The sequence below is a fragment of the Cynoglossus semilaevis genome, chromosome 6 (assembly GCF_000523025.1).
Source record: "Cynoglossus semilaevis isolate Cse_v1.0 chromosome 6, Cse_v1.0, whole genome shotgun sequence".
NCBI classification, from domain to species: Eukaryota; Metazoa; Chordata; class Actinopteri; order Pleuronectiformes; family Cynoglossidae; genus Cynoglossus; species Cynoglossus semilaevis.
The window spans coordinates 7,281,940-7,297,677 of NC_024312.1; the positions used below are offsets into that span (position 1 = coordinate 7,281,940).

At 38.3% G+C, this 15,738-nt stretch overlaps 2 protein-coding genes across 3 annotated transcripts; both read left to right on the forward strand.

Annotated features, from left to right (window-relative positions):
- Positions 1-1,236: 1,236 nt before the first annotated feature.
- Positions 1,237-7,610, forward strand: cat (catalase). The gene is made up of 14 exons (XM_008311690.3): positions 1,237-1,397; positions 2,367-2,538; positions 2,873-2,983; positions 3,096-3,226; positions 3,364-3,468; positions 3,556-3,681; positions 3,770-3,961; positions 4,130-4,282; positions 4,705-4,843; positions 5,363-5,493; positions 5,958-6,065; positions 6,230-6,313; positions 6,469-6,599; positions 6,662-7,610. The coding sequence occupies exons 1-13, from the start codon at positions 1,332-1,334 to the stop codon at positions 6,520-6,522; spliced, it is 1,572 nt and encodes a 523-aa protein (XP_008309912.1). The 5' UTR covers positions 1,237-1,331; the 3' UTR covers positions 6,523-6,599; positions 6,662-7,610.
- Positions 7,611-8,198: 588 nt separating this feature from the next.
- ifitm5 (interferon induced transmembrane protein 5) lies at positions 8,199-11,609 on the forward strand. 2 transcript variants are annotated; one of them, XM_025056572.1, is made up of 3 exons: positions 8,199-8,599; positions 9,065-9,473; positions 10,800-11,609. In XM_025056572.1, exons 2-3 carry the CDS (start codon positions 9,267-9,269, stop codon positions 11,019-11,021), a joined length of 429 nt encoding a protein of 142 aa, XP_024912340.1. In that variant the 5' UTR covers positions 8,199-8,599; positions 9,065-9,266; the 3' UTR covers positions 11,022-11,609. The 2 variants fall into 2 exon arrangements, with proteins under 2 accessions (XP_024912340.1, XP_008309913.1); XM_008311691.3 differs by having other exon boundaries at positions 8,199-8,479.
- Positions 11,610-15,738: the final 4,129 nt, after the last annotated feature.

A 15,738-nucleotide genomic window follows, 5' to 3' on the forward strand; every position in this document is an offset into this window, starting at 1 on the left:
GGTTTATTAAAATATTGCTGTAAAGATGACTTATTTACTTATTTAAATATTTTAAATATTTTTGATTATTTATTTGATATAATATAGATAATGTGATAATGTTTCAGACATTCTTTAAGACAACATTGTGCCGTAGTGCTGTTCTGTTGTAACTTTTGAATGTGGTTCATCAGTTGAAATACTGTTAAAAAAAATCACTCTAAAAATACGACCCGCCTTATACACTGTTGTTGTCGTTGTTGTTTTTTCAGCAGAGTATATTCCACATTTTTTGGTCACCTTCAGACCGTATTCCTCACCTTGAACACCAGTCCAAAAATCTTCACACCTACAGTATGCTCATGTAACAGACCATATTTCCTACTGTGCCAAACAATGAAGCAATATCTTCATTTACAATCAGCATTTGACTCCACAATGCTGTAGCCGACATTCAACCATGCATGCAGTTATTTAGCACTTGATGTAAATGTGCCTCAAGATCACATTATATTGTGTGAATGCTGTTGGAAATAAAAGCAGTTCAACCACGGCAGCCTGGCTCTTTACTGTAACCCTGATCTGCAAAGAGGAAATAAATCAGCCACTTCAATTTATCTCTCTCTCTCTTCTTCTTCTGTTTCTTTTTTTGGCTTTCACAGTATAATATAAAATATTATATAAATATATTGTATTATATATTTATGTAAAATGTATAAATATTATATTTCAGGGATTATACAAAGTGTTTTGAGAGTAGTAAAAAATATATCTCTTCACAGCAAAACTAATTTTCATGGTGCATAAAAAGCAATAAATAATTTTCGGTTCTTAAGAACAAACTTTTTTTGTTGCAAGTAAACATAAACAAACCCAGTTTCAAAAACTATTTAATAAATTACTATTTAACTCCAAGGGAACGGTGAGTATATAAAGTACAAATTCACCTGTATCTACTAATGTGTACCTATTACTGTTATTGACATTCGTGCGTATTTTGCCTTCGCTGTGGTCGTACGCTGAGTGTTCACTGCAACTTCCGGTTTACTTCCTGGCTTCACTTCAACGATGCTTGATTGTTTAAGAACAACAGGAAACAGAATAATAAAAAATAATTAACATTTCAGATAATTTAACTAATAATCGTAAAATTAAAAAAGCTGATAGTTTCTGAGTGCTCCTTCTTAAAAGTAGGTCAGTTTCCGTTTTCTGGCCAATCAGAGCAGAGGGCGAGTACGAAGAGGCGGAGACACCCTAAGAAAAGTCAAATCGGGACAAAGCGATCATCGGTTACGGTCTTCGTTTTGCATCGTTTTTGGTCTGTTTTTGTTGAGTTCTATCAATTCGTTGAGATGGCTGACAGCAGAGATAAAGCCACCGACCAAATGAAGATCTGGAAGGAGAGCAGAGGAGCTATGGTTTGTATTTATGATGTGGTCGCTGCAGAATCTTTTTCTGCGCAATCGTGCAGACGTGGGTTGTTGTGGGTTAAGCTAAAGCTGATGCTAGTTTGTTTGTTTCTCTGCACCCACAACTTGACAGTTGGTCGCCGAGATTATACACTGAAATAACAAACAAACAAACAAACAAAACTATGAAGATTTATGGTCTGTATGCATCGCTTGTTACAGTCCAACAGAGATATAAAAAAATAGGTCATATGCTCTGCAGCTGAACTTTAACCCTGTTCGTTATATAACCAGCAGATTAAAAGGGGAGTCTCCAGAAAAGTGTAACGTACGTTACGTTTAACTCAACCAACGTGGAGACTTTAAGTAAATGCTCGTTTGTTTGTTTAGTCTTTTTAATGTATTTTTTGCAGGTGTGTACAGCATCTATAGGCGTTAACGCCAGTCATGATGCAAGTCCTGTCAGTACAGTTGAAGAATGTAATGCAGTTGATCCGAAATAAGTACAGAAACATTTGTAATTCAAGAAAATACCAAAACAATTAAATGCACAAAACATAAATTTAATCAAATGGCATCTTTATGCTAGGTTACATTGAACGTTATGAACCCCACACTGGGAAATAGTAAATATAAAAGAAAACATAATACATTAATCCTTAATAATGAGTTAATGACAGTTATAACAAATAAAATTCATCCACTCTTAAATGGACAGCTGGGTGTTGCTGCAGCTGGTAATAGCAGTGAGCATTGCTAGTCTGTGGAGCTGCAAACCTACAACAACCAAAACATTGAAATTGCGCTGGGTTTTGGCTTATACACAGATTTTATTAAATATTTTCTGCCTGTTTTGGCTTAAAGTATCAGAGGAAAAACAGTGAAAACCCTGTCAGTGTTCTAAAATTATGCCTTCTTTAAATGCTTGGACAGCTGTGTAAATATCTTGTTTTTTTTCCTCAATGTTTTCAACATTAGAGACCAGACACCTTGACAACAGGAGGTGGCCATCCCATCGGAGACAAGTTGAATCTGCAGACCGCGGGGCCGAGGGGACCCCTGCTGGTCCAAGATGTGATCTTCACGGACGAGATGGCCCACTTTGACAGGGAAAGGATCCCAGAGAGAGTGGTGCATGCTAAAGGAGCAGGTGAGTGAGCAGTACGGCTAACTCTGTGTCACCTCTGTGGTAATTCTAACAGAACCTGTGACCCTCTGAGTCAATAAGTCTCATACCACGTGGCCATATGCTGCTGTAATATTTTACCTTTCTTTCTGTAATTAGAGCAGTACCTTATACTTTCTTCGCAGTGTTTTTGTAACATAATATGCAGTATTAATGATATTACAGTATATTCACCAAAGTAGACCACAAGAAAACAAGTCTTGGTTTTGTTTGTGTCACATGTTTATGAGCAGATTCATCCAGGTCAGAAACATAATAGTACTATACTTTCATTAACTTTTTTTTTTCCTTCATTCAGGAGCTTTTGGTTACTTTGAGGTGACTCATGACATCACTCGCTACTGCAAGGCAAAACTGTTTGAGCATATTGGCAAGACTACACCAATCGCCATCCGCTTCTCCACCGTGGGTAAGATTAACCACAGATGTATGACAAATGTTGAGTTGTTCTCTGTCACAGTTCACAGCTCCTGCATTATAGGATTATCAGGTTTATCAAGTTTCAATTTTGTTTTCCACAGCTGGAGAGTCGGGATCAGCTGACACTGTGCGGGATCCCAGAGGCTTTGCTGTCAAGTTCTACACCGAGGAAGGAAACTGGGATCTTACTGGCAACAACACCCCGATTTTCTTCATCAGAGACGCCATGCTGGTGAATGTTCCTAAACTGTTCCACTTGTCTTTCAGCTGAAGTCTTTCTAACTGCAATTGTGTTATACCGGACATTCATATAAACACAACATGTGTGTGAAACTTATGTTACCTATGTGCTCTGGTTTCTCCACGCAGTTCCCGTCCTTCATCCACAGCCAGAAACGAAACCCTCAAACCCACATGAAAGACCCTGACATGGTCTGGGACTTCATGAGTCTGAGGCCTGAGAGCTTGCACCAGGTAATAGCTGTTGCTGACTCAGAGTCATTTCTTGAAGACTGTAGAAAGTGTTTGTTTTGTTTTTTTCACCTTGTACTTCCTGTGCAGGTGTCCTTCCTGTTCAGTGACCGAGGTATACCTGATGGCCACCGTCACATGAACGGCTACGGCTCACACACCTTTAAATTGGTCAATGCTAACGGAGATTGCGTCTACTGCAAGTTTCATTTCAAGGTTGGGTGACTCCTCACATTCAGCACATCATTTCGTTAAGATGTTCTCTTGGGATTTGGTTTTGCTCAATTTCATGTTGTATCTTTAGACTGATCAAGGAATCAAGAATCTCTCAGTGAAGGAGGCAGAGAAATTGGCATCCACAAATCCAGACTATTCCATTTCAGACCTGTTCAATGCCATTTCCAATGGCAACTTCCCATCCTGGACCTTTTACATCCAGGTCATGACCTTTGAGCAAGCTGAGAGGTTCCAGTTCAACCCCTTTGATCTGACCAAGGTAAAAACAAATATATGTATATTGGTCACACTGTCATCAGATCGTTTTTGTCACAGAGTTGCGTGTTGAATTCTTTTATGAGCAAATATAAATTTAAATAACGGTTGAGTTTTAACTAGCTGTCTGACTCATTTTAAAATTGGAATTAATTCTTGTATTTCCATTAAGGTTTGGCCTCATAAAGACTACCCTCTGATTCCTGTGGGCAAAATAGTTCTCAACAGGAACCCATCCAACTATTTTGCAGAGGTGGAGCAGATGGCCTTTGACCCCAGCAACATGCCAAGAGGCATTGAGCCGAGTCCTGACAAGATGCTGCAGGTAACAACAACTTATCCTCAGAAAGAAAAGAAAATGAATAAACATAGTTGAGACATTGTTTATATGGTAATACATTGACCTTGTTTGAACAGAGAATTTTCTCAAAGCTTTTATTTGTTTATACACTTATTTAATAAGCACCAATAAAATTAAAATATAATTTCACAAAACGGTTAAAGTGGTTCTGCCACTTGTGTTCCAAAGCCGTTTGTAATGTAAATAAAAAAACACATACGACCTGTGGCCACAAGAGGGCACCGGCCGCACTAGTTAAAATGCTACAGCACCACTGAAAAATGACATGGTTAATACAAACAGCAGACTATAATGTATGCTGCCTACTGGATTAATATCTGCTTTAGCAGACCATAAACCAGCCTTTTGTGGGAACTGCTTGTTTGACTTTACATGTCTTTGTCCAGGGTCGTCTGTTCGCCTACCCAGATACCCATCGTCACCGACTGGGAGCAAACTACCTGCAGATCCCCGTCAACTGTCCTTACAGGGCTCGTGTGGCTAATTACCAACGTGATGGACCAATGTGCATGTTTGACAATCAGGGTAAACAATTTTTTTTTGTACAGATTTTGACATATGATCAGAAATGTTTCTATGATGGATATACAGTGGGGCTTCAAGATATGAGTTTAATCCGTTCCACAACCCAATCTTAACATCAAAAATATAGATATAAACAAATACTGATAATATAAAATAGTAATAATTAAGAAAACCTTTTGTTAAAAAATGGTTAAAATAACCCAGCGAGAGACAGTGACCGAGAGAGTGTCGATTTAGATTTTAGAAAGATAGAGGGTGTAGAGTGGAAAAATGGAGCTCAGTTGACCACTCGTAACTCGATTTACTCATATCACGAGGAAAATCTTGCAATAGTTGCTTACTCGTACCTTGGAAAACTCGTATTTCAGTTAGCTCGTATCCTGAAGCCCTACTGTACTGTGTGTTGTCTTGAGGCCTGAACTGTGTTTTTACATGTAAATAAACTTAGTAGGTTTTTAACACCTCAGTTTGTGATGGATTATGTGGACTCTCACTGCTTTGACTCTGTCTGGCCTGTAGGTGGTGCTCCAAACTACTACCCTAATAGCTTCAGTGCTCCAGACTGTCAGCCTCAATTCGTGGAGACCAAGTTCAGGGTTTCTCAAGATGTGACTCGTTACAACAGCAATGATGACGATAATGTCACACAGGTATTTTTTTATTTACATTATTTCTTTTTAGATAGAGAGACAGGCAGAGAAGGAGAGTCTGCTGTTCAACTGAACAACCAAATATGTAGCAGCTTAGAAGAACGCTATAAGTATTTGTTTTTAGTTTTAATTTCAACAGTTTTTATGTGAGTCAAGTGTTGGTCTGACCCCTAGTCGGGCAAACATGATGATCACATGACAACAGCAGTAACATTTCTATTGTATTCAAATGGAAAATCTGAAAGAAAGAAAAAAGAAACACTGAAGGTCCCGAGAACTATGGGCAGGCTGAAAAATATTTTGAATCATAACAGTACCTTGGCTTGGCACTGGGAGCTTTGTTTATGTGGGAGCAGAGGTTACATAACATCTTTCTTTTCCTTTTTTTTTTTTACTATTTCTGCATTAAATGCACAATAAATAGGTTTCCGAGGTAAATCTTTTTTTTCTTTTGGTGTTTGCAGGTTCGTAACTTCTACACCAAGGTGCTGAGTGAGGAAGAACGGCGCAGGCTGTGTGAGAATATGGCCGGGGCTCTGAAGGATGCCCAGCTCTTCATCCAGAAACGCATGGTGAGCACACGTCATCTTTTCGGATATTAACTCATCCGGATGCTTTTGTGTCAATAAACAAAGACACCTGGGTGAAAATGTATTTCAGTTAAACCCTTTTTTTAGTATATTTGAGATTTGCGTTTTCATTTACTTTGATGTTTTCTTGTTTTGTGCCTCGGCAGGTTGAGAACTTAAAGGCCGTCGATCCAGATTATGGGAACAGGGTCCAGACCCTTCTCAACAAGTACAATGCTGAGAGTCAGAAGGTAAAGACAGACTTCATCCAGCTGAACATTATTTCACTCCAAGGCAAAACAGAACATTTCAGCTCTTAGATAGTTGATTCATTGCTCTGCTTTTTTTGTCACCAGTGTTTATGTCATTGTTCACTGTTCATTTATTCATTCTCTGTCCTCTGCAGAACTCCGTTCGTGTCTACAGCCGTCCTGCAGCCGCCGAAATCTCCAAGATGTGAAGCCCTAAATCTCAAATATGGCTAATTGCAATGACATTATATGCACTAACATAGTTACCAACTGCTACAGCCAGTGATAAGATTAACCAACAAGATTCATATGTTGATCTTCTGTTGTCAGTTTAAAGGCTCAGTTTATTGAGACCAACAAGATTCATATGTTGATCTTTTGTTGTCAGTTTAAAGGCTCAGTTTATTGTAAAATCAGAAAAGGTATTTGGGGATGGATACTAAATTCAAATGGTGTGTAATTATTGCTTTAACAGACACCACGACTGTGCCTCATATCAGCCAAATATTTCCTTTTAATTGGTGACCTGACCTGAATGCATCGTAACCACTGTGAAGTAGAGGTGGTCGTTTCCAGTAATTGCTTTTTGTGTATTATTTACTTCACTATAAAGATGACATTTGCTACTGAAAATAATAGGATGCTTACTTTGGTTGTTTAATTTCAAAGTTGTTTTGATGTCTGGGTTTTGTTAGATTTCCTGGGTGCTTTTGGTAAATCAATATGCTATATTCTTTATCCTTGTTTGAATTAAATTTTAGATGGATGATAAAGAAAAACTTATATATATTCTATTGATGATAACAGCATGACTTGTTCTAAAGACATGAGGATATTCATATGGGTGTGTTCTCACAACAACTACTTTTCTGTGCCTTCATTTTATGGTACATTATCTACAATGTACACCTTGTTTATCTTTTTTATCTCTCTGGCTTTAGATGTTATGCCAGCACAGTGCCTGTGCTAACATGACATGATACATATGATCATGTATCATCCAGTCAACCGACTGTGAGCTTCTCATCCTAAACCTTTTTTAAATGAGCATGCCTTCTTTGATAATTGTCCCTCAAATATTTGTTCAGTTCAAAGTACTAAATTCCTTTACATGAGCTGGAATATATCCAACAGCATTCAAAAGAATTAAAGACGGATGTATTGTGAATACCATTTACACTATAAATGACTGTGGTTAAATTGTAATAATACAGACTATAAAATGTTTTTTAAACCCTGTTAAATCTGAATAATAATGCTTTTACTTGCATTAATTCATTAAATGGTATCAACATCTCTCTGTCATGTTCTATTGGTCATTTTAGTGTGTTCATTATGGTATCGACCTGTGTTGACCCTATTTGATCAGAATTATTCAGGAACAAGGCATAATAACTATAGATAGTATATAAGCAATGGATGGAGCTGTAGTCATGAAAATAACACTAGATGTGCTATCTCTCTCTCTCTCTAGTTTTAAAAGATAACTTTTTACTGCATCATAATTGGTAAATAAGGCCACTGCTAGTTTTATAGTAACTTTAGTTCAGTACTTTCTCGTCCCTTTTTCCAGCAGTAAACTGTGAAGAAACATGTAACAAGAAACTAAAAACTTCACTGCATTAATAATAATGTCATACTAAACGGGTCCATTGGCAATGAAACCCGTTAAACTAGTTGATGTTATTATAAACCAATGAAGGCACTCGTATCGAGTTATAATCTTGCAGTTTTTCCTGTAAAACCCGCATCAAGACCTTGTAACCCCGCACCTCTTTGCCTGTTTAGTTATTAGCTTCAACAATATACCAAATGTACGAAAAAGTTAATATGGTATCGCAGGGAAAAAATGAAATCTTTACGTCATAGAACACGTGTCCTGTTGTATCTATATAGTTGTAAGCCACTCCTTTAAGAACGTAGAGCAGAGTGGCGCAGCGGAAGCGGGCTGGGCCCATAACCCAGAGGTCGATGGATCGAAACCATCCTCTGCTAGCATCTTTTCATCTATTTTGACTAGTTTTTTTTAAAAAAACACACATTTACCCTTGGCAAACAAAACATAACCGCCACCTACAAAGTTTAAGCATCGAACCCGTGACAGGAACACAACGTCCGCACGTGATCACTCAGAAGAAGACGGGGATTCATAGTCCAAACCCGAAGGTCATACTGCTTAAAACTACACGAGCTGACAGAAATGCAGACATTTTTGTTAAATACGTTTAGCAAGTGTGTTTATTAATTGTAAACAAGGACGTAGACCGGAAGTGAACGCGATATCAGGTTTGTTTAAAAGAGAAGCTAAACATACAAGGAGTTAAGACTTATAAATCCACGCTGCTTGTTAGTAACATTTAATAGGTTGTGTAGCAGTAACAGAGTGATATTCCTTAAGCTGTATCATATTCTAGTTAAACTCTTAAACTGTAAATTAAGTCCATGTTCATCAGTTCATCAGCTGTGAAAGCCATTGTTCTTGCTTAACAAGTGACTTTGTCATATTAAGTCATTATTCGTGAGTGACCCTTGAGTGGAATTTTAGATTAAATTAAAATAACATGATATGTTTAAAATGTATATCCATGTCTAAGGTCCATGAGCACAAGCATCTCTAAGAATGTTGAAGAAACTGTGCCGCTCCTGAACATCTATTGCTGTCACTTTTTTTTGTCTCCCTCCATCTCTATTTTTGTCTGTCTTTCTCCCTCTCTCCCTCTCTCTCTCACCCTGTCTCTCTTTCTCTCTCAGGCCTCACCACATAATGACAGACCTTCTGTATATTAAAGGACCCTGCCCATGCGTCCTCTCCCAGCCACCTCCCTCTTTCATAGGCCTTTATAAGCCTCATACACATTGGGGGGCACTAACTTCCATCGAGGGACAGTACACTTGTCTCAAGAAGGGAAACTACTTTTGAAACCCATCAGGGAACGCTTGATCGATCACAGCCATGGATAACCATTCGTACAATTTCCCGTCCGACTGTACCCCACTCACCAATTGCAAATCTGCCCGTAAACCTGGGGGATCCACCGTGGTGAACATGGGCAACGTTGGCAAAAATCCTCCGCGGGACTATCTGATCTGGTCACTGTGCAACACCTTGTACGTTAACTTCTGCTGCCTGGGATTCATGGCTCTCATCTACTCTATTAAGGTTGGTGTCTGTGTGTGTGTGTTTTTTTAACCTTTAATGTTGTTTGCTGTTGTGTTGTTTACTATTTGTTTTTTATGTTGAATAATTGTATAATTTATATATCCAGTTAATGATGTTGTGAGGTACTTTAAAGAAAACTAACACAAGGACCAGGCCTTTCAGTGTTATCACATAAATTTGTTTCTGTACGATGGGAGGTTAGTAAAATTATGTTGTCTCTGACTACAGGCTAACATAATCTTAATTGAATTATTAATCACCAACAGGGACATGTTTGTTTATATAAAAGCAGCACTTTAACTAAATTCGATTTGCCATGATGTTAATCTGAATGACAAATACAGAAAGTCTTAGTCAAAGTCTCTACGTCGACAAGTTTGGTGCAAACTGTTAAATAGTTTGGAGGTTTTTTTTAATACAAAATAAACTTGATCTTCAGGTTAAATTTAGCAATTCCATCTAGAACGAATAGGACTTTGTGCCCAGACATGACAAAAGATCGGCATGTTGAGAAGTAGAACGTTGTACGTATAGAGTGATGTCATTCGAAGAGAACATATAACAATTGCTTCATGTAAGTGCCAGGTCTTGTTGTAAACTTGTACAGTGGCTGTTCAGAGGGTGCTAAAAGGAAAAATGTTTCTGTGCCCTTAACCACAGGAATGGAACTCTGCAAAAATAGGAAAGAATAACAAAACAATAACTTTGTAACTCAAAGCACAGGGGTAGCTTAAATGTGTCTAATATACCACCAGACTTTATATAAACCCTTTGTTTTGGTCATTTTAAAAATGTATTTCTGTCTACGTACACAGCTCTGAAGCACAGGGCACGTACTGGCTCAAATTAAAGACACCGACGAGCTCCGTGTCTTGAGAGTTAAAAATGGTGTAATTGGCATCTTCCTAATAAGCAAGTACTCATGGGAAATTAGAGAGTGCCACCAAAAGATCTAGCCTGGTCCGTTCCAAAATAAACAGATGTACGTAGAAGGATTTTATATCTCCCTAACTGTGCGCAGACAGAAGTCTGGACTGCATGTGGAAAATATGGGAATTACAGGGAAGAGTTGCAAACAAAAATCATAAGACAGCCTTTGTCTGTGTTTACAGGTGTTTACAGGTATCTGCCTGATGTAAGGGATATTTTACCTAAGTAGGACAGTTTAAGATCCAGCATCAGATCAAAGCTGGAGCCACTACTGACTGAATGAAAGCTAGACATTCATTGCGTGGCAAACCCGTATACAAACATGTACTGCACGTCCTGATGTGTTTTGACAATGCTGATATTTTAACCCCTGTTGGTGTGTCTGTGTTTGATAAGGCCAGGGACCAGAAGACCCAAGGGAACCTGCAGCTGGCACAGGAGTGTTCTGACAAGGCAAAGTGGTACAACATCCTGGCAGCCGGCTGGAACATGCTGGTTCCACTCCTGGCGGTCGTCCTTCTTGTCCTCCTGCTCGTCCACCTGGGTTCATCTAAGGGTTCTTTTGACTTCCTGGGAGAGGACGGCTTTCAGAACTTCCTCAAACTTTTCAGCTGGTAGACGCCGATGTATCTGTGCCAAAATCAAGTCAATACTTTCAAACAGGGGGTGGGAGAGGAGAGGAATGGATTGGATTTATAAGATAAGTTAAAAGTCTACATGATATTCAGAATCTGTTACGTGTATTCTCAAACATCCTCGGCAGTAAAATAATCATAATTGGTAGAAAAAGGTTTGGGTTTGGGAAAATTTTTAAGATGTTCCCAACGAAACACCAATATTGATGATACACATCAAATTTTATATCAACAAAAAGCTGTTTGTTGTATTTGTTTAGAATGATAAACCCAAACATAATAATTTTCAGCCTAAACCGGCCAGCCTGGGCAGTTATATGTGATTTTTGAGGGTTCCTTAGTGATAATGAGAAAGTTAAAGAAAGAAAGAAATGCCTGATCCCAGCCTGAGAGATTACAAAAATGCTATTTATTATATTTAAGATTCTCTGAAATTTTTATGGGCGCTGTCTCTAGTCACCAAAGACAGGGGAGAGAAGAGAGGGAACCATGGAGCCACAGTCTGACTATCATGACGATCAGAAGCCACTTTACAAAGGACACTTTCATTTAACTTTAAGTTTTTTTTTACTGTTAAATGATTGTTAGTCCTTAACTTTTTTTCTCTTAACTTTAAGTTTTTTTTTACTGTTAACTTCATCTATTAAATGTTAGTACACTTGTAATTTTATCAGTATTTTTTTGGACTTAGTATTTAGATCTTACAACGTCTTCTTGTGTGATGTGAGAGGGAGTCTAAATAAACAGATACTGTTTACTCAGTATTTTAATAATGATGCAAAAGTAAATGTTATTTTCATTTTCATTAAGCATTGTATGTCGTTAACTACATTTTCCGACACAGCCCAAAGTCATCACTGTTTAGCTCGTCACTGCGAACGCAGAGACATGTTTAACTGGCATTTGCGGTTCTGCTGCAGCACCTACACCCAGATTTAAGGTTATCATTTTGAGCTTCATAGGTTTGATTTTTGGGTGGTGTCTGAGGGGAATGGACTGGGTATGGTTCCTTTCATCCCAGCTGTGTGCCTGCTGCTGTGCCCTGTTATACACAGAACATGCCATTTTGGGAAACAGAGCGTGGCCTTCATTTGTAGAGCAGGACCGCCCTGGCAGACCACTACAGAGGAGGTCGCAGGAACATGAAGGCCTTCAGCAGGGCTGGGTGGCATCACTGTCAAAAATCAGCCTTGAATTCTCAAGATGCAGCCTTTTAATGAAAGTTTAATGTATAGAGTGTGAGGTTTTTACAGAACAGACCAACAGAACTCCTGTTGGATTTTTTAGGTAGATTCATTAAGTTAAAGGTAAAAGGTGAACTCAACCTTCACAGTGACCGTGGGCTCGGCTATACACTTAGTTCATCTTTTTCCACACTTCCCATGAGTTTTCATTTGATTCTGCTATAACTTAGATAAAACTTAACAAATGCATCGATGAGCAATGTTAAAAAGATGTATAAATAAAGTTATGAATGACACATTAAATTTAAAAAAGGGACAGGAAGAGCTAAGAAACAGCTATAAAAACTTAAAATCGTAGTAGAATGTATTTTAAAATAACAAGATAATAAGAATTGTGAAACATAGCCATATGTATGTTATGTATATGTTATGTATGTATATATAAAATATATACCTATATAAATTAGTTGGAAAATAGAGCTGAGCTGGAAGACTACCCTTAGCCCAAAGTTAAATAAAACAATTTGCCAAGAAAACTATAACAGTCACTTTTAACTAAAAACTTCTAAAATAGCCTGAAGATTTAAAAATGGAAATGTATGCTGGGAAATTGCTATGGTACACTTAAAAAAGAGACAATAACTTTTGTTAAACTGATATTTGTTCAATGTGAATTGATAACATGGTTCCAGCCGTGTCTAGGGTTGAATAGTTTTTTTTCTATAGTTCTAGTGTAAGAAGGACGTGTTACAAAAGTTAAATCAAAGTGGATTCAACAGTAGAGAATGAATCAACTCGGCTCATGTCTGTCAAACTGTATTTACTGTTCCATACAGTGACTAAGCCTGAGCTAAATAGAAGCTTGAGATCTTGAGATGATACAGTGAGGCTCTCGATCTGTTCTGATCTTGAGATGATACAGTGAGGCTCTCGATGGCCTGACTCGTCCCCCTGCTCCTGCTCCCTGTCTCTGACGACCTGGGGCATCTGGCTCCTCCTGCCTTCTACCCTGTGCACTGCCATCACATTGCTTGCTTCTTTATTTATACACACCCAAATCACAGCTTCCAGCTTCCAACTTTCTATTTTCCTCCTGTGGTCAACGAGAAATGCTCACAGATGTCTGAGCCATGGAGAATTACAGGCCAGACACCAGGCCTTACAAGGAAGGAGGGGTCACTAACTCCTCGCCGAGGTCAGGAGAACCACTGGAAAGACACACACACAAGCCGGAGTAACAAATATGTTTGTGTACTTGTTCAACTCTGTGCCAAAAACAGGTCCATACTTCAAGTCATATCTCCTGAAAAAATACTTTGGGTTTAACTCTTCTAGATTTAGCCCAATGTAAACATGTCTCTAACTGCTAATTAGTTTAATACCACACCTATCCTTCAACTCTAAAACCACAAGGTCTTTTGTGACTTCTCCATGTCAAAAATTTCAAAAACTTTTTCTGTGTGGAAAACATTTGATATTCATAATTTAAAACCAATATGTAGGTTTTGAATGTTTTGTCGATTTATCCTGAAAAATGCTGCTTATTTAGGGTGGTGTCACACCCTAAATAAGGTGTCACAAAGTGAAAAACTCTACGGAACAAAGAGTGTGTGTAATTATACGCATTTTTTTTACAACAGTAATGTTCTTTCCCATTTAAGTAGAAGGAAAGGGCTGGCAAATATGTTTCTGGCACCACCTGCAGGGCAGGGAAGAAAGCTACGGGCTCAGTGATGACGCAAAATACTGCCATAGATGATTGGATACTGCATACTTAACATTAAGTACTGCTCAGCACAATGTGTAGTATTTTTGCTCTGATTCTTTTTCGGTGAAGCCAGGACCTAAGACAAGATTAAAAGTTGAACGACAAAATGTTCTCTGTCACTTCAGAATGGCTCTCAGCTGCAGGCAATCTGTCGTTTGAATCACTTACTCTGTACTGAACAACACAATGCCTCTTTTCATAAGACGCATGTTGCCCCATGTGGAAGCATCAGGAACCCAGTGACGGACCATTTCTGTTTATATACAGTTGGAAACAAATTAAATGTTACAAGTGAGTTATTTATTTATTTATTTATTGCTCTGAAAATATGTCAATATATTTCAGTGTCAACCAGCGTTGGTGACCAGGTTGATTCATTAGTGTTGATTCCAGGTTGTTTGATAAAGAAAATGATTTGTAATCATTATTTGTTAGCCTACTTTTTTCTTTTTGCTGATGGTGTTGCATAAAGGTCACGTGTGCGTGCAGTCCTTGCATGTCTTTCTCCTAAAGCAGAGAAAATGAGTTTAGTATGAGTTCTTATGTAAGACCGAAAAACATCTGGGATCCATTGCCCTGTACTGTTGGATTCCTACTGCCTGAAGAGATACAGATGACATGTGACGCAGTATATGTGGGGCTCCTGTAGTCATTCCCTGTGGAATCAACGTCGTACAGGAGCCTTACTGAACTTGGAATACATCCTACATGTGTCCCTAAAAGGTGGATCCAGTCCTGACTGTTTAAGTTTATATATTTTGAATCACCACATCTAATATCTCAAATAAACAAGACAGAAAGAAGGAAAGGAAGATACAAAAAATAGACAACGAAAGAAAGAAAAAATTTGGTTTAAAGGAGTGTACAAATCTTCTGAGGAGAAAGTCAGCAGCAGCCACATTTCGTTTTATGGCTTTTCCAGATGTAGTGTGTGTCACTAGAGGGAGTCTTTCTCCTCTTTGATGTGTTATGTAATGTGGATAAAATATATTCATGTGTTCATAGTTTATAGAAGTATGCAACATATATAATCATGTTTTATAATAGAATAAATAATCATAAGAGATGTGCTAAAACATATAACCAGCTTAAACATAAAATGCTGCTTAAAGCTAAAACTGAAAATATGCAGCTGTAAGAAAAGGAGCTGCAAGGTTGAGGTGCACCAAGGTTTGTTGTTACAAGAGGAGTACTTGGTGAGATAGGGATCAGAAACTAGTAGATCACAATTTGACAACGGCTAGGTTCATGGTTAGAGCATAGGGTCACAACAACAGCACCTAGGTGCGATAAGAACAGGATGAGAAACCAAGGGAGTAGATGTTGTTGTCAAAATGTATGTGTGTGCGTAGAACAAATGAAGTCTGTACCACTTGACATGTACCACCTGGATGTTTGAGAGAATAAAAGAGCCTGAGTTTGGGGAGAGAGCAGGATTCAGCAGTCACCCCCCTGACTCTCCGCTGGACCCTCCCTGTGCACAGGTGAACTCGAGCAACGATCTTTGTCTTTTCTTTGTACTTTGTGAAAGTTCTAGATCAACGAACCGGTGGTAAAACCTTACCACGACAGTAACAGACTACGCCCTGATCTAATGACCCGTATCTCACCAACAAAACAGCACACGAGTAATGTACCACCAGAGATTTTACATTTCATTTGATTTATTGCAGTTCTGTCTTTTTTTTTTTCTTTTTTTTTTTTTTTTGTTGAGTTTGGGTTTAAGGGTGAACCCTGCCGGGATACGC